This window comes from Lepus europaeus, chromosome 19 (assembly GCF_033115175.1).
Source record: "Lepus europaeus isolate LE1 chromosome 19, mLepTim1.pri, whole genome shotgun sequence".
Lineage (NCBI taxonomy): Eukaryota > Metazoa > Chordata > Mammalia > Lagomorpha > Leporidae > Lepus > Lepus europaeus.
In genome coordinates, this window is record NC_084845.1 from 43,182,137 (window position 1) to 43,205,062 (window position 22,926).

At 44.5% G+C, this 22,926-nt stretch overlaps 1 protein-coding gene across 1 annotated transcript in view; it reads right to left on the minus strand.

The window, feature by feature from the left end:
* Positions 1–236: 236 nt before the first annotated feature.
* The window catches only part of LOC133747708 (liver carboxylesterase 1-like), a 31,132-nt gene continuing 8,442 nt past the window's right edge, over positions 237–22,926 (minus strand). Inside the window, exons 5-15 of the mRNA XM_062176016.1 lie at positions 20,951–21,084; positions 18,144–18,297; positions 16,550–16,654; positions 12,617–12,721; positions 9,375–9,413; positions 5,603–5,743; positions 4,765–4,845; positions 4,381–4,528; positions 1,901–2,032; positions 652–724; positions 237–375 (exon numbers count right to left, since the gene is read on the minus strand). Coding sequence (XP_062032000.1) covers positions 237–375; positions 652–724; positions 1,901–2,032; positions 4,381–4,528; positions 4,765–4,845; positions 5,603–5,743; positions 9,375–9,413; positions 12,617–12,721; positions 16,550–16,654; positions 18,144–18,297; positions 20,951–21,084 — 1,251 coding nt within the window. The remainder of the gene's footprint in view (positions 376–651; positions 725–1,900; positions 2,033–4,380; positions 4,529–4,764; positions 4,846–5,602; positions 5,744–9,374; positions 9,414–12,616; positions 12,722–16,549; positions 16,655–18,143; positions 18,298–20,950; positions 21,085–22,926) is intronic.

Below are 22,926 nucleotides of genomic sequence, written 5' to 3' on the forward strand. Positions count from 1 at the left end.
ATCCCAAAGCCCCTTTATTCCACAAATTAAGACCAAAAGTACCTGCATCCCCTTTCCTGGCTTCTGCTCTCTCCCTATCCCCCACCAGACAATTTCCCAGATTTCCCAGTAAGATGCCTCTTGGGCCTACAGACACCTGCTGGAGAATATGCCTGTCTCGGCTCCTCCAGGATCCTCATGTCAGCTCCTCCCATTCACAGCTCAGTGCTTTCTGTCTGCTGTGACTTCACTGGCTCTTAGACACTGAGCTCAGTCCAGAAGGCCACTTCCTTGTCTTTCAGCTTCTGGGCTTCCTGGGTGGCAGCTCCAATGTGCAGGTATCCTTCCTTGTGGTCATACTCTGGCCAGTGAGGAAGCCCCTTTCCATTGGGGTTTCTGGGACACAATCAAACAAAAATCCTCTCAAAATGATGTGTGATCCCAATGAACATCTGAGAATAACGGAGGCCCATCCTGGGTTATCTCTGACAAGAGGCTCATACATCTCCAGGAAGGAGAATTTCACCACCCACTGAGACTGCTGTTTTAGCGAACTCTTATTTTTAGAGTTCTATGGTCATGGCAACTGGAGTTCAATCCTCAAACTTTAGAAGTTAACCCTTCCCAATAGATATGGCCTACCCCCATCAGGCCTCTACTCCCCAGCCTCACCCATTCCGAGCAAAGTTGGCCCAGAATTTCATCATCATCTTGCTCAGTTGGATCTCTTCTTCTGAGACACCCTCTGTGGCAAAGAAGAAAAATCCTTTGCAGCTCAAAGTGCAGGACATGGACAGCAGTAGCAGCATCACTTGGGAGCTTGTTAGAAATATAGTGTTGGCTCTTACTCTACTCCTACTGTGTCGTCATCTGCATTTTCATAAGATTCTGGTTAATTGATGTGGACTTTAAGTTTGAGAATGGCTAACCCAGGACCCAGCAATGGGCAAGTAGTCCCCACACAACCCAGCTGCCTTTGGTTTCTGCTCCCACCTGCCTGAATCTCCCCACAGAATCACAACATCACATCCCAGGGTTGCCACTATTGCAACTTCACCTCTAAGAGTTACTCTATCTTTGGTCTTTTATCCATATATTACATACACTCACATTTTCATAGAAATGAAAATCAATAAGGTTGCAAGATTGCAAAGGAGTCACCCAACAAGGAGATGCCCAGCAGCACTGGGGTGTCATGAACAGCCATAAGGGGTCACAATCACCTGTAGCTGCTTAAGGTTAAGGTATGGAATATATTTCTAAAAGATTTTCTTTATTTTATTTTTAAAAAGATTTATTTTTTAAGAAAACTTTTATTTAATAAATATAAATTTTGAAAGTACAACTTTTGGATTATGGCGCCCCCCCCCCCCCAACCACCATTCCACACACAGACCATCCCATCTCCTACTCCCTCTCCCATTCCATTCTTCATTAAGATTAATTTCTAAAAGATTTTCTTTAAATAGTTTAACTTAAACTATTAACTTTAAATAGTTTAAACTTAAAAATCTATGAGATAGAGATGTGTGTGTGTGTGTGTGTGTCTACACTGATTAGACCTGATTCAAGGTTATTGGCCAATACTATGCTTATTCTTATCCATATTCTGATATGCTCCTGTGGGTGGGAAATCAAACAGAGGCATTCTTATCATAGAACAAGGCCATATAGGAGACCTATCATAAGCCTTACTAATACCTAAGGCCTGGGCTCTGAGAATGATTCTCAGGGCACATGAATACACATTGTCCTTCATGTGAGAAGGGGTAAGTTTGTGGACTTCCCAGTGTGGTCCAACCCTGTTACAATAAATTGGAAAACTGAGAAATAGAAAAGGACAACTTGCTCAGAATCACTAAACCAAGATTAGAACCCAGACCTTCAACTCCAAGCTCATAGCCAAAACAAGAGTATTTACCTGTGAAAAGTGGAATCCCAAAGACAGAGTAGAGCTCATCCCCATGATCTCCCATCACCGTCACAGGTTTCATATCTGATGAGAAGCTTGGATGATACTGAAACTCATACATGTAGGTGGGGGCTCTAGCATCTGAGAAGACACAGATCCACACACAGTTCATGTTACCAGATATACACTTTCTGCAGGAAACTCCTGGTTAAGTACATAGTAGAGAAAGGGAAGACCAGTGACGTGCATAAGGCTGCATAGCAGGTTGAAGTAGAAGGAGAATTTGAGCAAGATATATGTTGAATAGAGGAATGAATGTTGAAAATATGGGTCAACCATTTAATATGGTTCTCATTACCCTGAGTTCATATAACCCCTTTGCCTCCTGATGCAGTCAGACAATGGAAAAGACCTTTATATCCAGTTCATATCAGTTGTATTTCATTGCTAACAGACTCCTGTTCATTCAACTGTTTCATTCACTCCATCCTAGGTTCTTTGGCCTCTTCACCTTCCACCTGGAATGAGGCAGCAGAAGGCCCTCACCTGATTACAGCCCCCTGATCTTGGGCTTCCCAGACCCAAACCCAGAGAAATATACATGTAATTCTATTGTTTATAAATTACCAAGTGTGTAGTCTCCTGTTATAATAGCATAAAACGGACTAAGATATGGTTAAAGATTTATGCAAGTAAGGTTGATCACCATGTTATTCAGAATATCAAAAAATGAGCTTCCAGCATATATATCCAATAGGGAAGAATTATTAAATTACAATGCACTAACCTATGGAATAATGGATCATTTTGATGGATTTTCATTACTATTAAGGAAATCTCAACAACATAGTGCTATATGAACAAAAACATAATGTAAAATTGATTTTAAGTTATATATGACATGGGAAATCATTACAAGAAATTACAGAAAAATTATAGCATATACTTATCTATAAAAATAACATCTGGTTTCTTTTTTGTGTGTACCCAAATCTTAACATTATAAAATGGTAATTTATAAATATTATACTCAGAAAGATTTTTTTATCAAAGACAATGAAACAAAAAAATGAAAGTTTATAAATTCTTGTACTCCTGGGAAAAGACTCTAAACACAGAATCATGAAATATCAGATGAAAACATAGTCCAATTATGATGGGAACAGCAAGAGATGCTGGGGGCACCATGGATCAGACATATAGCAGGAAATACAAACAAAATTTATAGAAGAACAGATTTGACCACAGGCTGCCCTTGGCTAGAGGGTTTTATCCAAACTTCAGAAGTGGGAAGCAGTAATTAGAGCCTATAGACTAGTGTACTGAGGGGTATTATTGTACATACTGCATCAACTTTGGTTAGTTTTTTGTTTTTTTAAATTAACATTTACAAAGTCTTGAATGTAAAAACCTTCCCAGCATAGGCAGAGAAAAGAAAGGTGTGCATCAGGGACCTAGTCTATGCCTTGGGAGTAGGTGAAAGAGAGCAGATAGAAAAGAAGCATCCGGTGAGGGTCCCCAACTGCCACGCAGATGGAGAACCCTCCTCTGCAGTTAAGCTCATGCATCTGTAAACTCACACCCCACTCATCAGCTTGAGTCAATGTGGAAAGCTGCATGGTTGACGCTGTCCTGGCCCTCAGCTTGCCCACACCTGCGCGCACCAGGATTAACAAATGCCAGCCGCAGACACTGACATTCTCCAGCCCCTTCTTCCCTATACCTGCTGCTGCCATCTCCTTTTGACCTTATTGGGCCTGGATATTTCTCCTAATCTTGTGCTTGGCTTCCATTCTCCCCCTACCTCCAGTAGTTAACAAATCAGTTTGCAACTAGCTCTGATCTGGGAAATCTTCCAAGGCCCAACCTCTGATATTTGCCCTCTACCCCCTCACTCCCCATCATAAGGAGCTCCTGTAGCAGATGCTGGTGGTGCTTCACCCACATCCTCTATTTCTGGGCATGTTGGGCTAATTTGCACCTCCAGTGATGGTGGCTCTTTGCCTGAGGAGCCTCTCTGGTCTCCAGAGACCACTCTGCAGCCTATGTGCGCAAAAGAGCAAAGCACTAGGAAACTTCCACCATTTGGAGCAGTCTTCACTCAATTATCAAGGGAAATGGTGGCTGATACCTCAGCCCCCCTTGCCATGTGGCTGGGATAACCATGAGATGTGTCTTCTGTTTGCCTCCCAAACTCCCCAGCTCCAGTTGTCCACCATGGACATTTGCTTGATATTGATCAGTTTCCCTCTGTTTCCTGCTGTGTCACTTCCTTGTCTCCCTACTGGTGTTTTCTCAAACAAACTACTGGCTTTGGGACCCTTTCCCTAGAATCTGCTACTGACGGAAACTAACAGAGAAAAATGCTCCACTCCAGGCCATGTGGAATCAGCCTTCCAAGCCTCATCTGCACCATTTCCCACATCTGTCTGTGCTGGCAGCTAGCCAAGTGGGTCAATGTCCCTCTCCTATAAACCTCTAGGACTCACCTCTGTGGTGACGGGCCACAATGACAGATGGGACACAAAATAACACATCTCCAATCAAGTCCAGGAACAAGTCTTTCTTTTTAACAGGGTCATCTGTTGCTCCTAAATACTTCTCAATGGCCACTGGAGTCAGTTCTTTAGAGATGTTCTGAAATGGACCAAAAGAGTGACCACTCCACCCACGCCTCTGGTTAGCAGCCAATGGTCGGTCTCCACAGCCCTGTGCACATTCTCTGCAGCAGGAGTGCTGTGGTGGGGAGGGGGAGGGATAAATAGAGGCAGAGCCTTAAAGTCTCACTCCTCCTTCTCCCATTTAATTAACCTGTGATTTGAAGCAGGCTCCCGTCCCTTAGTTGAAATTCCCATTTTTCCCTAGACTCTTACAACAATGGGGTAGGATTTCCACAAGAGTTCTGTGGCCGTCTTCTGATCCAGCTTCCCTTCAGAGAGTGGATAGCCCATAATCTGTTAAAAAGATGGTTAAGCAGTGTGATTCACTAGGGATTGACAGGCAGAAACAAACTGAGCAACAAACCAAACCAAGGCACGGTGAAGGTCTTCTGATTCTGTTGAACACTGAAGGGCCTGGATCTTTTAAAAATTTGGCACAAAGAAGTCAAGGGATAGCAAATTGGATTAGGAAAGAAGTTCAACAGGATCTGTGCCAATGTTTGCTCTCTCTCTCTCGCTCTCTCTCTCTGTGTAACTCTACCAGTCAAATAAATAAATAAAAATCTTTAAAAAAAAAAAAAACACCTCCTTGCCTTCTAGAAGTTAACTTTGACTCAAGAAGAAGCACAGGTCTCTGATTTTTCCTAACGAGGTGGGAAGAGCAAGTGTGAGGTTTCTGGGCACCCCTGCACACAGCCCAGGTGAGAAGCCGTCAGGCCCCAAACCTCACTCTCCCTCTCCAGCTCCTTCCCTCTCCTGCACATCTTCAGTTTGCCCTTCCCAGAGTGATTATCTTTGCAGGTCTCCCCAGCCTTCTCTCATTTCAGGATTCATCAACTGGGGGACAATCAAACAATGTTTGGGCAGAGGGGTTCCTAGGATTAGGCACCCAGGGGACAGTTGAGCCAACCCAGAGATTTCCACAGAAACATCCACTTGTCAGAAGGGGGCAGTTTCCCAGTGTCCCAGGACTCAAGGGGAGCTTCGAGAAGGAGGGCTCCCATAAGCAGAGGTGGGAGGCATGGAGAGTGGGAGGCCCACATGTTCTCACCGTTGGAAGGATCCAGCCGAACTCTTGCTTGTTGATTCCCACGATGTAGGGGACTCTGTTGAATCTCTTTTCTGCCAGAATCTCTTCAGGTGCCTTTGGCAGCAGCACCCCATCAACCACAGTGAGTGGAAAGGGGTAGCTCTGAGAAAGAGAGCGACACAATGTCTGTCATTCCTGTTTCCCAAGTAACACCCACCTCCCCCTCTCTGCCTCTATGTGAGTGAGGCCAGTACCATGGACCTGAAGCTCCAGGTCCTACCAAAGGGGATTGAGTCTCTGTGCCCACAGAAGGTAGAATGCTGACTAGAGGCAATTAGTGATAAGGTGATAGATGGGGGCAACCTTCATTCAAATTGAAATGGACACATATATATTTATATACACCTACATATATGTGTATATAAACATATAGTTACTTATATATTTATTTATATTTTATACATATATTTTAATGTATTTTATTTATGAAGCATAGTTACAGAGAGAGAAATACAAATAGAGATATCTTCCATCTACTGTTTACTCCCCAAATAGCCTGGACCAAAACCAGGAGCTAGGAACTCCATCTGGGTATCCCTCATGGATAGAAGCTGTTCAAGTACTTGTGCCATCTTCCACTGCTTTCCCAGGCACATTAGCAGGAAGCTTGATCAGAAGTGGAGCATCCAGAACTTAAATGGGCTCATTTGGGATGATGGAATTGTAGGCAATGGGTTAACCCATTGTGCCATAACACCAACGCATATGTACTTATTTCAATCTAAAGTGTGAATGTATACAAGGAGTCTTCACAAAGTTCATGGAAAGTATGTATTTGAAAGTCTTGGCATGAGTTTTAAAATATTTCATAACAAAATAGACTTATATTTCATTTTATTTTCTAAAAAGATTTTCAATGTTTTATTTTTGTATAATTTAAGAGCAGACAAGTAGAGATAAAGAAGCAGACAGACTCAGAAAAAAAGAAAGAGAGATCTTCCATTCACTAGTTCACTGCTCAAATGCTTACAACATCCAGGCCAAAATCAGGTCAACCCAGGTCTTCTAGTTGGTGGCAGGGACCCAAGCACTTGAACCATCCCCTGCTGCCTCCAGGGTGCCCATTACCAAAAAGCCAGAAACAGAAGCAGAACTAGGACTTGAAACTAGGCACTGTGATAGGGAATGCAAGGGTTCCAAGAAATTTCTTGACCACTGTGCCAAACACTTGGCTACCAAGAACTTTTCAAATAACTAATTCAGTAGAGGCAAGGGTACTTGTCTTGAAACAGGAAAGAGTAAACATTTAAGAGGGGGTGACAGGCTTTAACTTTGTGTTTAGGGGCAAGTTTGACAGCATATGAGGCATGAGAGTGGGAGGGAAAGTGGAGGAGAAGATGGTAGACGTCCATGGCGGAGACACGGAGTGCTGAGTGGGGCAGTGACCTCAGTAATGAGAACTGCAATTTTGGCTGTCGTCCACTCAGTGGTTACAGTGGCTGCCTGGAGTGGGTCATGGCATGGGTTTGCTTGGGTTGGAGAACTCAGGGCACCCCTTCTCCTCTCTCTCTCACACACCGCGTGTCCTGTCCCTCAGCAAACCCCCGCAGCTATTCCTTCAAAAGTGCCCAGACTCGAACACTGATCTCCACCCAATGCTATGGCTTAGTGTAAATGACAGCACCCATGCCTGGGCTAGTGCAGTGCAGGCCTTCCAGCTGCCCCCTCTCCATGGTCTGTGTCCACAGAGCAGGCAAAGAAACGCTGGAAATTCTTTTTTTTAATTTATTTTATTTATTTTTTTTTGACAGCCAGAGTGGACAGTGAGAGAGACAAAGAGAAAGGTCTTCCTTTTCCATTGGTTCACCCCCAAAGTGGCCAATACGGCCGGCACGCTGTGGCTGGCGCACCGCGCTGATCCGAAGCCAGGAGCCAGGTGCTTCTCCTGGTCTCCCACGCGGGTGCAGGGCCCAAGCACTTGGGCCATCCTCCACTGCACTCCCGGGCCACAGCAGAGAGCTGGACTGGAAGAGGAGCAACCGGGACAGAATCCGGCGCCCCAACCCGGACTAGAACCCAGGTGCAGGCGCCGCAGGTGGAGGATTAGCCTATTGAGCCGCGGCGCTGGCTGGAAATTCTTTTTTTTAAAGAAGATTTATTTATTTATTTAGAAGGCAGAGTAATAGAAAAAAGAGGGAGAGACAGAGAGTGATTTTCTTTCACTCCCCAGATGGCCCACAACATATGTGGCTGGGCCAACCCAAAACCAGCAGCCATGAACTCCAGCCAGGTCTCCCACATGGCACAGACCCAAGTACTTGGCATTGTCTGCCTCCTTCCCAGGTCCTTTCGCAGGAACCTGGATCAGAAGCAGAGTGGCCTGAACTAAAAACAGGCACTCCAATACCGTAAGCTGTCATGGCAAACACCAGTTTAACTTGCTGCCCCATAATGCCCACGCCCCAATGGCAATTCTAAGATCATATCGCTATTGTGCACAAAACCCTCTGAAGACTTCCCATCTGATACCAAATCATAATCAAAATTCCTTTAATGACCACCTCTCACCTCCCACCTCCTATTACCTGTTGTCTCTGCTCACTCCCTCTACTGTAAGCACAGTGGCTCCCAGCCTCAGGGCCTTAGCACCTGCTGTTCCTGCTGTCTAGAATACTCTTCCTCTAGTTTTCCTGACTTCCTTCTTTCCCCTCAACCTAGACTCAAATGTAACCTCTTAATTAAATTTAAACCACTGACCCTACTAATTAAATTCAAACCACTGGAAAACTCTATCTCATTTCTCACTTTTTCTCCTTTACTCTGACAATCATCAAACACAGTACATATTTTATATTTTTTCTCTCATACGCAACCCTTGGAAATGGAAGGCTCCAAGAAGGCATAGACTTATAACCTATTTCAGTGTTGTTTTCCCAGCTCCTAAATCAGATCCTGGAACACAGCAAGTGCTTAGTTCACCTTTGTCGAATGATTGAATGAATCTCACTTAATCCTTACAAAAACTTTTAAGGGAAGTGCTGTGATCTCCAGCAGGTACAAGAGAGGACAGGATGGTATGATGTAAAGTGTTGTACATCCAATGTCACCAGAGCCTGGAAAGTCACTGACACGAGGGAGGGGATGAAGCAGGAGGTGAGGAGGATGCTGTGGTAGCTCCCGAGGTGCTAGGAGGAGCAACATGATCTTAGGATTCCCAAAGTCTCTGCCTGCTCCATGGAAACAGACTGTAGGGAAGGGGCAGACACTGAGTATTACCCGGGAGGCCCCTGCACTTCACTAAACCAAGTACGGGATGCTGGCGGCTTAGAGCAGGCCATAGCCGTGGAGCAGTGAGCAGTATCTGGAATTGGAGCACTTCTGAAGGCTGGCTGCCTGCACAGCTCATCAACCCTGCGCCTCCTACCCACCCTCCTCAATGAAGGCTCCTGAAGAAACCTCTTATCCAGCATTTCTGCCTCCTCACAGTGGAAGGTTCCACTTTGGCATCCAACACAGAGCTATGTTAGGGCTCCATGTGTGTGTTGGGTGGGAAGGTTCGCTTAGCCCAGGGGACACAGGGTTGTTGGCTGGGAGTACTAGGCTGGGAGTAAAGGAAACTGGTTCCAGCACTATCACTGGTTTTCCTGGCTGTGTTTTGCAGGCAGGTCACCACCCCTCTCTGTGATACACACACAAGGCATGTTGACTCTACTAAGGAGAATCTTTCGACTGTGGTATAGAGCTTACAGATAACAAGACGCAAAACCTGTAATGAAGAAACCAAGATCCTTACCTGTCTGGGGTCTCCAACCAAATCAAGAGTGAAAAATTTCTGTGAAGACAAAGGCAGAGGAGGTGGTGAGAAGGCTTCCTGGGCAAAGCTGATCCCCAGGGGCTGCACACCTGACGAGTCAGGAGCTCCCTCCCGGTGCTTCCCCATCTGCTTGAGAGGAAGTGGGCAGGACACAGGCTCCTCCAGGCATGAGCATGGGCACCAGCAAGGGCAGGCTAGGCCCTGGGACCAGTGCTGGGTCCACTGGAGCCCCGGGGAGGCTGTCTGCTGGGCAGACCCGCCCCACCTTTACCCCTCTCCCTGGTTCCCTCTGGCAACCATCTCTGTTTTCCCCAGGGGAGTTTTCCCCTCCCAATTTATCTTTAGTTCCAGGAATTCAGGCATCTGCATATGCCTGAAGAGCTCCTGATCCTGAAAGCAGATATTTACCGTAGGGATGGTAACATAATTTTGTCAGCCCAACAGAGCTGACCCCCAACAGTTACTAGAATTATTGGGAAAAAGATTTCTACCCAGACAAGATATGTCTACAGTGCTATTATGTTTGATCTCCCCAGGGGACAAATCTATCTGCAATGGAAGGCAACACACAGGAGTACAAAGCTGAGGGATAGAGACTTAATAATATTCTACGATAGTTAATAATATCCTGTGAGCATCTGGATCCAGCCATGCCTGAAACATCCATTCCTTGACATGCATTACCTATAGATTCTAACACATCCCTTTTTCTATTCAAGTCATTTTGAGTTGATTTCTCTCATATTGCATTGGAAAGTCTTGACATATACAGCTCCCCTGAAGCATATCTCACCCCAAACTTCTCTTTGGTGTGTGTTCAACAAGACTACAGTGATGCCAATGTTACACTACAGCCAGCAATCTGATCTGTATGCAGGAAGGGACAAATAAGGCCCCTGTTTTATGAATTGTAGCCCCATCACCCATGTGTGTATGTGTGTGTGTGTGTGAATCAAAAATCATGGAAGTATTTCAATAAGATCTCAGAAAACCTCAGAAGGTTGTCTTGGAGTGTCTGATTCTCTGGATTTTCCCAACATGACCAAGATTTCCCATACAAGCTGGGTCCTCTTGCTTCATTTGGAGAATTGCTGAAATATTTGCTTCTTTCAATGCATTAGAAAGAAGCTGTGTTTTAATTCTTCAGCACCTTGGTCACCTTATTTGAGTCCAGTGAACTGTGACTAAAGCCCAAGCCCACACTGGACACAACCCATGGACATAACTGAGTGATAGAGTCTGTCCTGAGGGTAAAGGAGTATCTTCAGGTACCCACCTAAATACAGAGTTTAGGCTCAACCTGAGCCCACATAACAAAATAGCTCCATTGGCCCTGGATGCTCTGGGTGTTTGTCCTGCTCAGAATCCATTGATCTGTAAATGTTACCTCCCTAAGGGCAGCCTGGCTGGCCATAATGAATGTGTCCTCTGTATACTCCCAAAACATTTAACCTAGTAAGTCTGTGACTGTGTTTCTCTGTGCATAGTTCTTTGCTTACAGGGCATATGTTCAATTCATTTCTGTACTATAGCCCCAGGAACTCCCTAACCTCGTTATGCTTTTGATGAATGGGTAGAGATGGATGAATGGTGGAGTTGTTTAATAGCTGGAATATAAATGTACCACGTGGATACATGGAAGATAGCCAGCAGATAATTGATGGGTGGATCATTGCTTTAGTAAGAATGGATGGTGTAATACAGATATATGGTTGCTGGCTGATGGGTAGACTGAAAATAGATGAATGAAACCTGGGAGAATTGATATTAGATTGATGGAGGGATTTCCAAGAATAATCAGAGGATAATTGTTGGCTGAATGGAAGAATGGGTGGATGGATGGATAGGTGATAAAGGAGTAAACATGCTTATGGATGGTACATTACTGTTTTTAGATACTATAATCAAATACCTGAAGGAGGCCAACTTTATAAAGAAAAGAGTATTATTTAGATCTTGCATTTTGAGGCTGAAAGTTGAAATAGTATAGCATTGACTCTGAGAGCTACACAGCAAATAGTGGGAATGTGTTTGTAGCAAGGGATCATATCACCTAAAGAGAAGCCAGAGAGCAATTTATGGGTCAGACTCACTCTTATAACAACTTGCTCTCACAAGAGCTCAAGTGTCCCTCAAGTGATATTATCTTGATGGCAGCTGCTCCACTGGCCTAAAAAGACCTTTTACTGGGCCCTGTCCCTTCAAGATTTCACTCTCTCTCTCTCTCCCTCTCTCTCTCTCTCTCTCTCTCTCTTTTTTTTTTTTTTTTTTTGACAGGCAGAGTTAGAGAGAGAGACAGAGAGAAAGGTCTTCCTTCCGTTGGTTCACTTCCCAAATGGCCGCTACGGCTGGCATGCTGCGTTGATCCGCAGCCAGGAGCCAGGTGCTTCCTCTTGGTCTCCCATGCGGGTGCAGGGACCCAAGCACTTGGCCATCCTCCACTGCCTTCCTGGGCCACAGCAGAGAGCTGGACTGAAAGAGGAAAAACCGGGACAGAATCCGGCGCCCCAGCTGGGACTAGAACCTGGGGTGCTGGCGCCACAGGCGGAGGATTAGCCTAGTGAGCCATGGCACCGGCCTCACACTGTCTCTTAATACCACCACCTTGGGGACCCAACTTCCAACATTGCACCCTTGGGGAAACACTCAAATCATATCAAAACCATAAATATGGCTATTCTGTATTCACACTTGAAGCTGTATCAAAACATCTAGAAACCTAGTCACTATTGGGTTATAATTTAGATATTTTCTTAATCATTCAAGATAAATTATGACACCTTTCTGAAAACCTAACAACTCCATCACAAAATAAAGAATGGCCATTGCTTCTGGAATATGGAACTAATAATTTATTTAAATATACCCAAAAACAAGAAAGGCGAAATGCTAAGTTTTTATAAAGGTAAGGGATTATTATGCAATTTTCTTCATATTATTTTTGGTTTTTTTTGACATTTAAAATATTTCACAAGTTTGGTTTGTGATTATTATATGATTACAATTTTATTATGTTATTTTTAGATGTTTTAGACACTTGATCAATTTCACAATAAAAAAGGAAAAAAAAATGAAATTCTGAATTCAGATCCAAAAGCTGACACTGCCCCCAGGAGTTGAGAAAATTCCTCAGGTAGTTTTTAAGGGCAAGAGAACAACTGAAATAATGAAATGTGGGGCCAAGTACACAGGGTGGGGGCCACTTGCATGGGAAGACCTACCATTTTCTGTGTTATCTCCAAGAGTTCTTTCTCTGTCTTCTGGCGCAGGCAGTGGATCATGACAGCCGAGGTGGTGGTTTCACAACCACCGGTGATAGCAATTTGCTGCAGAGATCACAGAGAGCAGCAGAGTTTAAGAGCAATGTCCCTTCCCTCCATGAGAATACAAAGAGGTGTTCTGTCCCAAGCCCAACCTCTGAGGACAGCAGAAATACCCTAGACCAGCAGGTATGGGTTCTGAGTTCCACATGGTGTTGCCTTTTATACATTTGAATTGAGACCTGAATCCATTACACAATCTCTACAACTCAATTATGCCTAAGGGTATGAAGAGCATGGATTCCTGAATTCCAGTCTTGTTTCAAATCCTGTCTCCTTCACTTACTAGCTATTTGGCATCAGGAATGCCACTACATCTCTTATGTCTCAATTTCTCCACCAAATGTGGTGGGGATAGTGACTGTCCCTCCCTTTTATGACAGATTAGTACACGTGAAATACCTAAGAGGGCACTATGTATCTCACACTCTAAAACATGCAGAATTGTAGCAGGTCTAGATAACATAACTGACACAAAGCACTTGAGAAAGTACATGGTGTGATGACAGTGTGATCCCTAAGGGAAGCATCAAAATGGACATCTCAGTGCATACTTGGTATTTTTCAGTTGAGTGATGCGTTTGTGGCACAGCTAAGAGTTTCCACCTGCAAATTCATGCCTTAGAGCTTAAAGCAATGTTAGCATCTCCCTAGTGCAGGGGGTCAGCAAAAGTTTTATCAATGGCCAATAGTATATATTTGGGGCTTTATGGACCCTATGGTCCACTCTGCTGTTGTAATGAAAAGCAAAAATGAACAGCAAGTAAATGAATGAGTGTTGCTGTTAAAATAAAATCTTGTTTAGGACACTGAAATTAGAATTGAGTATAAGTATGAAAGTCATGAAATATTATCCTTATCTGATTTATTCAGTAATTTTTAAGTGAAAACTAAAAACATCCTTAACTCAAAGGTCATATAAATAGGTACAAATTTAGTCATGGGCCATAGTTCTAAGGCAAGTCACTTAGGACTGTAATTATCCGAGTCCAGAATCTTTTTCTCTCTTAAAAATATATAAAATATATAAAAATATATATATTGTGTTGCAGTTGATTAAGTCACCACTTGCAGTGCTGGAATCCTATTCAGATTGTTAGTTCAAGTCCCAGCTGCTCTTCTTCCAATCCAGTTAATGCACTTGGAAAAACAGTAGAAGATGACCCAAGGATTTGGGTCCCTACCACACATGTGGGAGAGCAGGATGGAGTTGTGGGCACCTGGGAATAAGATAGGGAGGAGATGTACAATTTGGGATATGCTCAATCGGATTTGCCCCAAATGGTGGAGTTAGAAATGTGCCAGGGGATTCCAATACAATCCCATCAAGGTGGCATGTACCAATGCCATCTCACTAGTCCAGTGATCAATTTCAGTTCACAATTGATCACACTGATAGGTCTAAGAGTCAAAAGGATCACACAAACAAGACTAGTGTCTGCTAATACTAACTGATATAATCAAAAAGGGAGAGAATGATCCATCATGGGAAGCGGGATACATGATACACAGCAGACTCATAGAATGGCAGATGTCTTAAATAGCACTCTGGCCTCAGAATCAGCCCTTAAGGCATTCAGATCTGGCTGAAGAGCCCATGAGAGTATTTTAGGCATGGAAAGTCAAGACACTCTGGAAAAAAAAAAAAAGACCTAACTGAAAGATCTCTGTGAGTGAGATCCCAGTGGAAAGAACGGGGCCATCAAAGAAGGAGGTACCTTTCTCTGAAGGGAGGAGAGAACTTCCACTTTGACTATGACCCTGTCGGAATAAGATCGAAGTCGGCGAACCCTAAAGGCTTCCATAGCCTTGGCAACTCATGACTAGAGCCTAAGGAGATTACTGACGCCATAAACAAGAGTGTCAAATTGTTAAGTCAACAACAGGAGTCACTGTGTACTTACTCCTCATGTGGGATCTCTGTCGTTAATGTGTTGTCCAATGTGAATTAATGCTATAACTAGTACTGAAACAGTATTTTACGCTTTATGTTCTGTGTGGGCACAAACTGATGAAATCTTTACTTAATATATACTAAATTGATCTTCTGTATATAAAGATAATTGAAAATGAATCTTGATGTGAATGGAATGGGAGAGGGAGATGGGAGGGGAGTGGGAGGGAAGTTATGGGGGGGGGAGCCATTGTAATCCATACACTGTACTTTGGAAATTTATATTTACTAAATAAAAAGTTTAAAAACAGAAGTCTTGAGTTAAAGAATTCAATAAATCAGAAAGCATTAAGCAAGTGAATATTTTTATTATACATGTTCCAGAAGTAGACAAGACGAGAAAAGCCTATTAAATTAAGTAATACCTGAAAACTTTCCCGATCTTGGGAAAGAGATGGAAAACCATAGTCAGGAAGTTCAAAAGATCCTTAATAGACTGGAATGAAAAAGGTCTTCTCTAAGGCGTACTGTACTTAAAGTGTCAAAAGTACAAGACAAAGGGAGAATTCTAAAAGCAGCATGTCTCTGATAAGCAATTCCCCTTTACCTAACAGTAGGCTTCTCAGCAGAAACCTTACAGGCCAAGAGAGAACGGGATGATTGCCTAAAATGTTCATGAAAAAATGAGATTTAAAAAAAGATACGTTTATTTTGGTACAAAAATATTTGTTGCAATTCTTGCATAGTCATTTTATAATATCCATTTTCCAAAAACATTTTAAAGATCGTTCATAAATTATTTAGTCAACTAAATTTTTTTAAGTATGTAAAGAAAGTGTATAATATAATATAATATAAAAAAATCTGGGGGCCGGTGCTGTGGTGTAGTGGGTAAAGCCACCACTTGCAGTGCTGGCACCCGATATGGGCGCTGGTTTGAGTCCTAGCTGCTCCACTTCCTATCCAGCTCTCTGCTATGGCCTGGGAAAGCAGTGGAAGATGACACAAGTCCTTGGGGCCCTGCACCCATGAGGCAGAAGCCCCTGGTTCCTGGCTTTGGATTTGTACAACTCCAGCCGTTGCAGTCAATTGGGGAGTGAACCAGCAGATGGAAGACCTCTCTCTCTCTCTCTCTCTCTCTCTCTCTCTCCCCCTCCTTCTCCCTCTCCCTCTCCCTCTCCTTCTCTCTGTGTGTAACTCTGACTTTCAAGGAAATAAATAAATCTTTAAAATAAAAAAAAGTCCCATCACTCCAGAAAACATTCTTCCTGTTACCCCTTTGTCATCAAACCCTTGCTATGCCCCAACACTGAACAGCCACCGATCTGTTCTTCATCCTTGCAGTTGAACCTTTTCTATACTGTTTTTATGCTTTGATGTGTAGCATTATATAAACAGAACCATACAAAGCCTGGGTGTAGTAAAATGGAGTATGTAGATAAAGCTACTCTATGTTCCTTTGTAATTAATAAATTTTAGGGGTAAAATTTAAAAAAAAATAATATTTCTTGAATGAATGAATGGCCCAGGACCTGATCCCTATCACAAGGCCCTCAGGGAGGAAGCAGTCCAGGCCTACATCCTGTAGCACATCCACCATGTCTCTGACCCTGAACGTGATCACAGTCTCTGCTCACTGTCCACTCAGCACCCTGCCCAGCACACTCGGGGCCAGTGGACACTGCACTGCACTGGCAGCTCAGAGCCGTGCGCTTGAGTCCTAGGCCTGCCCTGCTCCCTTGATGACCTTGGAAAGTTGCTGTTGAACTCTGCTGTAGTGGTTGGTTGTAGAATCATTAGGCTGGGGATGGTGTCTCCTTACCCTTCCTGCTCAGTTATTCTCATGTCAGTGATGCTTCAAGGATCCCCAGCCAGGAAGAACCCTGAGGATTCCAGAGAGCAGAGCAAAGGGTACAAGAGTTTCCCAGGGTGAGACCTACCTCGGCCAAGGGCTTGGCATCCTTCTTGAAGAGGCAAGGAATGAGGGCCACACCACTCTCAGAAATGGCTCGATGGAAGAGGTTCTTGGCCAGAGGAGATAAAACCTGGGAGGGGAGTGGAGAGGAGGAGAGGTCATGCTCATGGGGAGAGGGTCACTGACATGTTTCTTCTCAAGGCTTCCTCCACTCACTGCTCTGCCCTGGCCAATGTCCCTGGAGACATTGGGGATCAGCAGATACAATGCTCCTTGCCTGGCCTGGCCTATGTCCAGGTTTCCCCTGGACCTAGCTTCCCAAAAAGAACCTGAGCATGATGAAGTCAGAACAGAGAGCAAGGGACATACTATGACAACCAAAACTACCCAGGACACAGATTGGCAATTCCTAGCCACAAATTCTGATTCACCACTCCCATCAGGGAGAATTTATTCTAAGAATAATAATCATGGAGACACAGAGAGATATCTATGAAAGCTCATGCTGTTATTCATAGTTAAAATTGGGGGAAAAAACCCAAGGTTCCAATTTTATGAGATCAGGTAAATAGTTTTTTTTTTTTTCATATTGGCCACAAAATATGTGTGTACTTTAATGTTTGGGGAAAAATACATGATAGAACTGAAGAAAAAAATTGTACAAAAAATAGATGATAGAAATAGATGTATAAAGATAAATAGATGATATAATATAAGATAGATACAGATGCTAGACATAGATTACAGATAGCTAAATTGATAGACAGAAATAAAAAATTGCACAGAAATGTGTGTAAAAACATCTATGTAACTATTCCTAAGATTGGTATTATTGCTGACATTTCTCTTCACTGGGCTTATCCAAGTTCTTCCTATTTTCTACCTTAACAAATATAAAAACATTTTCCTTGAGTAGTCAACTCTGAAATAAACATATGTTTGAAAACTACAGTAAAAGGGCAGATCCTCTGTTCAAGTCTGAGGTAACTTATATCTTCCCTCAGTGTCTCCCAAGCTCCATTCTCCACACCACAAGACACATCCTGCTCCCAGGCTGTGTCTCCGGCCCACACCCCTGTCCCATTCCTCCCTGCCCAGCTGCCAGCCCTGCTGCCTTTCCCCACCTTCTCCAGCCACCTCATTCCTACAGATAGTTGCCCTCTGTCTGAGGCATGGAGGCCATCAGACCTCCTTAGAGGAAGCCCCTTGTCTGCTCCTGTTGTTCATGTCTTACAGACAAGCCTTCAGATGAGACAATGATATCTCATCCAACTCTGCTTCTCACCTCTGCTTATTCATATCTGCCTTCCGAGAGGTGAGTCTTAATGTTATTAGAAAGGAAAAGGAGAAGTGAACCATGGGAGGAGAGGAGGAACGACCCTGCTGCAGGCTGCAGGAGGTTCTGATAGCACCCCGAACGTGACACTCCCTGACCCTCCTGACTGACAAGGACAGTTTGGTCTTTGCTCTCTACCATCTGATGCTGTGCAGAGAATAGGGTCAGACCTGAATCCAGAACATGGAAGCAAAGATGCCCATGGCTGGATTGATGGGTCTCCAACGGGTCCCATCAATAGCCATCATGCTTGAAGATGGGTCTTGATGCCAGGAACACTTACAAGAACGGATACACTTTGACCTCCTGCTGACTCTCCAAAGATGGTCACAGAGTGTGGGTCCCCTCCAAAGTTGGCAATGTTGTCCTGGACCCAATGCAGCGCAGCCACCTGGTCCAAGTGACCCCAGTTCCCTCGGCCGTGTTCATCTCCTGTGCTGTGAATGAGAAAACAGGTGGGAGTGGGGAGCAGGAGTGGGGAGCACAGGTGTTATGGTAGAGATCTCAGGACCACAATAGCCTGGGGACTCCAGTCAGCCTTCCAGAACCTTCCACATCCCTGACACAAGGTCTCCCCCTGCCTCCCATTTCCACACATGGTTTTGTGTAGAGCCCTGCATTCATGCATCTGACAGCTATGAACTGAGTGTCTGCTATGTGCCCAGAAGTGCACTAAGAGCTAGAGAGCATCTGAGAAAACACAGGCAAACAGGACACTGAGCTCACACTACAGAGCACAGATTAATCTAAAATATAATGACATATAGTGGTATTGCTTTGGGGACAGATAAAACCAGACAAAGGAGGTCACATGACTGGGGAGGCATCTCGGGGGCAGTGGTGTTTGAGTAGGGACCTGAATACGATGAGCACAAGGATCGTGCAGAAGGACCTGCAAGCAGCAGAAGCAACAAGAGCGGAGGGCCTGGGCCCAGTGAATGGAAGTGTGTGAGCAGCAGATACAGCTGGAGAGTGCTGTGGGCCTTGGTGAGGGATTTAATGTTGTTGCAAATATGAAGAATCCCACTGCAGGGTTTTGTACAGAGACATAACACAACTCCGTCTATGTTAAAACGATCTTATATTCTTATAGTACAGCACATTAAGGACAGAGATCCTACATGGGAAGTAAGTGCACAGTCATTCCTGTTGTTGATTTAACAATTGACACTCTTATTTATGATGTCAGTAATCACCCGAGGCTCTTGTCATGAGCTTCCAAGGCTATGGAAGCCTCTTGAGTTCACAAACTCTGACCTTATTTAGACAAGGCCATAATCAAAGTGGAAGTTCTCTCCTCCCTTTAGAGAAAGGTACCTCCTTCTTTGATGGCCCGTTCTTTCCGTTGGGATCTCACTCACAGAGATCTTTCATTTAGGTCATTTTTTTTGCCACAGTGTCTTGGCTTTCCATGCCTGAGAAACTCTCATGGGCTTTTTGGCCAGATCCAAATGCCTTAAGGGCTGATTCTGAGGTCAGAGTGCTGTTTAGGGCATTTTCCATTCTATAAGTCTGTTGTGTATCCTGCTTCCCATGTTGGGTCGTTCTCTCCTATTTAATTCTATCAATTATTGTTAGCAGACACTGGTCTTATTTATGTTATCCCTCTGACACTTAATCCTATCTTTATGATCAAGTATGAACTTAAACTGATCACTTTAACTAGTAAGATGGTATTGGTACATGCTAACTTCATATATTTGAAAAGCGAAGCCAAGATCGTTTGCAGGCCAACTGGATGTGGCTGGGAGAAGAGTCCAAGCTGCTCACTGCCCTTTATCCTGAGCAAGTAAAGGATGGAGGTGCCACAAGTATGCAGGAGGCCCTGAGAAAAGGAAGGCAAGTTTGCTGGGGAAGCAGCAATGGGAGGCAGTGATTCAGGGTGTTTCTGTGATGAGAGAGACACCTATAGACATCAGTAGAGGAAGGAGGAGGTCATTGATGACAAGTGTCTGGATTTCAAAAGGGAGCTCTGGATGCACCACCGCGACCACTCATGGGACTACTGGAGAGGGAGAAGGAGACACCAGGAGGCCTCATGTGCATTGGGAAGGAGGAAGAGAGATCAGTGAAGAGATTGAGAAATAACAGCCCAGGAGGTGGAGGTGGCCAAGGGAACAGAAGAGGAAACATCTTGAAGAGATATGAGTGGTCATCTGTGTCTGTGCCAATAAGGCATAATGTGGGCTGAAAGCTGAAGGAGGCTGTTGGTGAAATGGATGCTTGGAGTCAGGTGACATGGACAACTCTGCCTGGGGTGGGCATAGGAGAGATAGGGAAGAAGGTAGTGGACCAGGATGTCATAGCAATTTTGCCCCAGTGGGAAGCAGAGGCACCAGCCATGCATGAAAGCACTGTGAAGCTTCAATAAAAATGATAGATCTGGGTCATGACTGGGCTGGGGTGGCTAAGTGACAGGCAGACCTGAACCTCTCCTGCTGCTCTGTGGTCTTCCCCTTGGTGAACATCTCTGCCCACAACTAACTCATCACCTGTCAGAGGCAGATGTTCTGGACCAGGGGCACTCAGAAAAGGTTCCCAGCAATTGTGCTCTGCAGATAACCAGTCATGTGCTCCTGGAGACCTACTGGAGAAGGTTCTAACCTTGACTCCTGTGTGTGCCAGTTTCCAAACAACACAGAGTCCTCCAGGGAGTATTATTCATGAGGTCAGATACCCCTCTCATTGCTTCATGCAATTGCCTCCAAGAGCCTGCCCTCTGCTTCATCTCCCATGAGAAGACGTGTGAATGCTTAGCTGCTGTGCTGTGTGCTGACATCACAGGGGAACGCAGTGTGCAAGGGCACCGCAAGTAGAAAGGAGGTGAGTTTTACATAAGAGGTAACATGCGGGCTGGCCTTGCAAAATGAACAGGAATTTGTGGGATACAGTAAACATTCCAGGCAGAGGGAGAAACACAAGGACACATGTTTCCAGGGAATGTGAAGGTGGAAAGGGCCCAATTAGGAATGGATTTGCATTCCTCATTAAGGAACATAGAAATGTCCTATTGAGGGCACACATGACCAATGCTGGGTCCGAGTCTTCTCTGTGGGGCCAATGGGCAGTGAGTAAAGTCCAATAACTTACCTGAAGAATCCCCAGATGCCCAAGCGGTACTGAATGGTCACCACCACCACGTTTTCATAGGCAGAGATGGCCAGGCCATCATAGATTGACGCCGCACCCACCAACAGACCACCTCCATGGATCCACACCATCACCTGCACAGGGAGGAGGCAAACACACTCTTTGTAAGAAGCAGAGCAGGGAATGACCTGAGAGGTTGTCTGATTTGGTCACCTACCTCTTGGGCACGAAGGCTGTTCCCCATTGTCTACTAGTGCCCAACAGAGTTGCAAAAAACAGTCTTTCTCCTCCTCTAGCTCTCCCAGGTTGGGCCAAGGCAAACATGTGACTCACTGCATCCTGATTACTATTTCCTTTCTCCCCAACCCCAGGGCCATCTCCACCCAAGGCTCTTCAAACTGAGAACATCATCATGGGAGCAGCAAAGGCCTAGGTTTTCTGTTCCTACCAACACTCCCATCATCTTCATGCCTACACTGTTCATCTAGCTCAACATACGCATGAGAGAGTGCTTTTATTATCAGTCTTAAGAAGGTCATGGACAATGCATATTATGTAAAAATTATGCATGGGGGGCCAGCGCTGTGGCGTAGCGGGTAAAGCTCCTGCCTGCAGTGCTGGCATCCCATATGTGCGCTGATTCGAGTCCTGGCTGCTCCACTTCTGATCCAGCTCTCTGCTATGGCCTGGGAAAGCAGTGGAAGATGGCCCAAGTCCTTGGGTCCCTGCACCCACGTGGGAGATCCAGAAGAAGCCCCTGGCTTCTGGCTTCGAATTGGTGCAGCTCCAGCCATTGCAGCCAATTGGAGAGAGAACCAGCGGATGGAAGATTTCTCTCTGCCTCTGCCTCTTCCTCTCTCTCTCTGGGTGTGTAACTCTGACTTCCAAATAAGTAAATAAATCTTTAAAAAATTATGCATGGATTTTTATTTTTACATGCAAATAAACATCTGTTAAACTTAATTTCCATGAACTTTTTGAAGTACTATTTTTCCAGCTTCATCTCAGGAAACTCTTCTGTTTTAAAATAAACTTGTGTGTAGAAGCACACATCCCCAGTGAAGTCCTTCCTCATATGTCTCCCCTCTGCCTCCTTAGCCTTCCAAATCCTGTGTACATTCCAGTGCCAGCCTGAAAGCCACCTCCTACACAAAGCCTTCAATCATTGTTGTCTGAGAACCTCCTATGTATGAGTCAGGGATTGTGAAAAAAACTTAAGACAAGAATAGATATTATATCCATGATTCATGGAATGTGCATTTGACATGCTTACATAGCAGGAAAGCAAGGAACATTGTTAATAAAATTAAAAAGAACTCCTAACGTGAACTATGTATCAAGTACTGTTGTAAACAATTCAAAGTAAGCTATCCATGAAATAAATAGTAATACTGGACAGACAGGAAAACTGAGGCACTTCGTCCGCCCAAAGTCTCAGATCTAACAGGAGGTTGAAGATGGACTTGGACCAGGGTAGTCCACCTCACTACAGCCCATGACCACAGTGCAGTCAGTTGGCTGTTAGGTCAGGAGTAAGATCCTCCCTCCTGGTTCTAGCTAACCTCTCACAAATGCTTGATTTATGGACTTAGCCTGGTGCTGAGACACCGCTTGTTATTCACCATTGAATACTCAGGTGTAAGTATTCCAGTTTGAGGAAACAGGATGAAAGAAGTTAAGAAATGGTCCAAATCTCTAGCTTGTCAAAGGGAGAACCAGAATGAAATTCAGACTCTGCAGTTCTCAAGTCTTGTGGCCCTAAGTAGAAATTTTCCTGCCAGGAGGTATTGTGAGCACCTGTTTCTCCTCTACCTTTAATCCTTGCCTCCAAGGCAGGAATTGAGTTATGGGCTGAGACTACAGCCAGTCATCAATTATATGGTGAAGAAGTTACCCATGTCTTTGTGCAGCCCAGTTGGAAAGGTCCATGAAGGCAAAAGTTGCATCATAATGGTTTTATGTTCCTCCTTTCCACT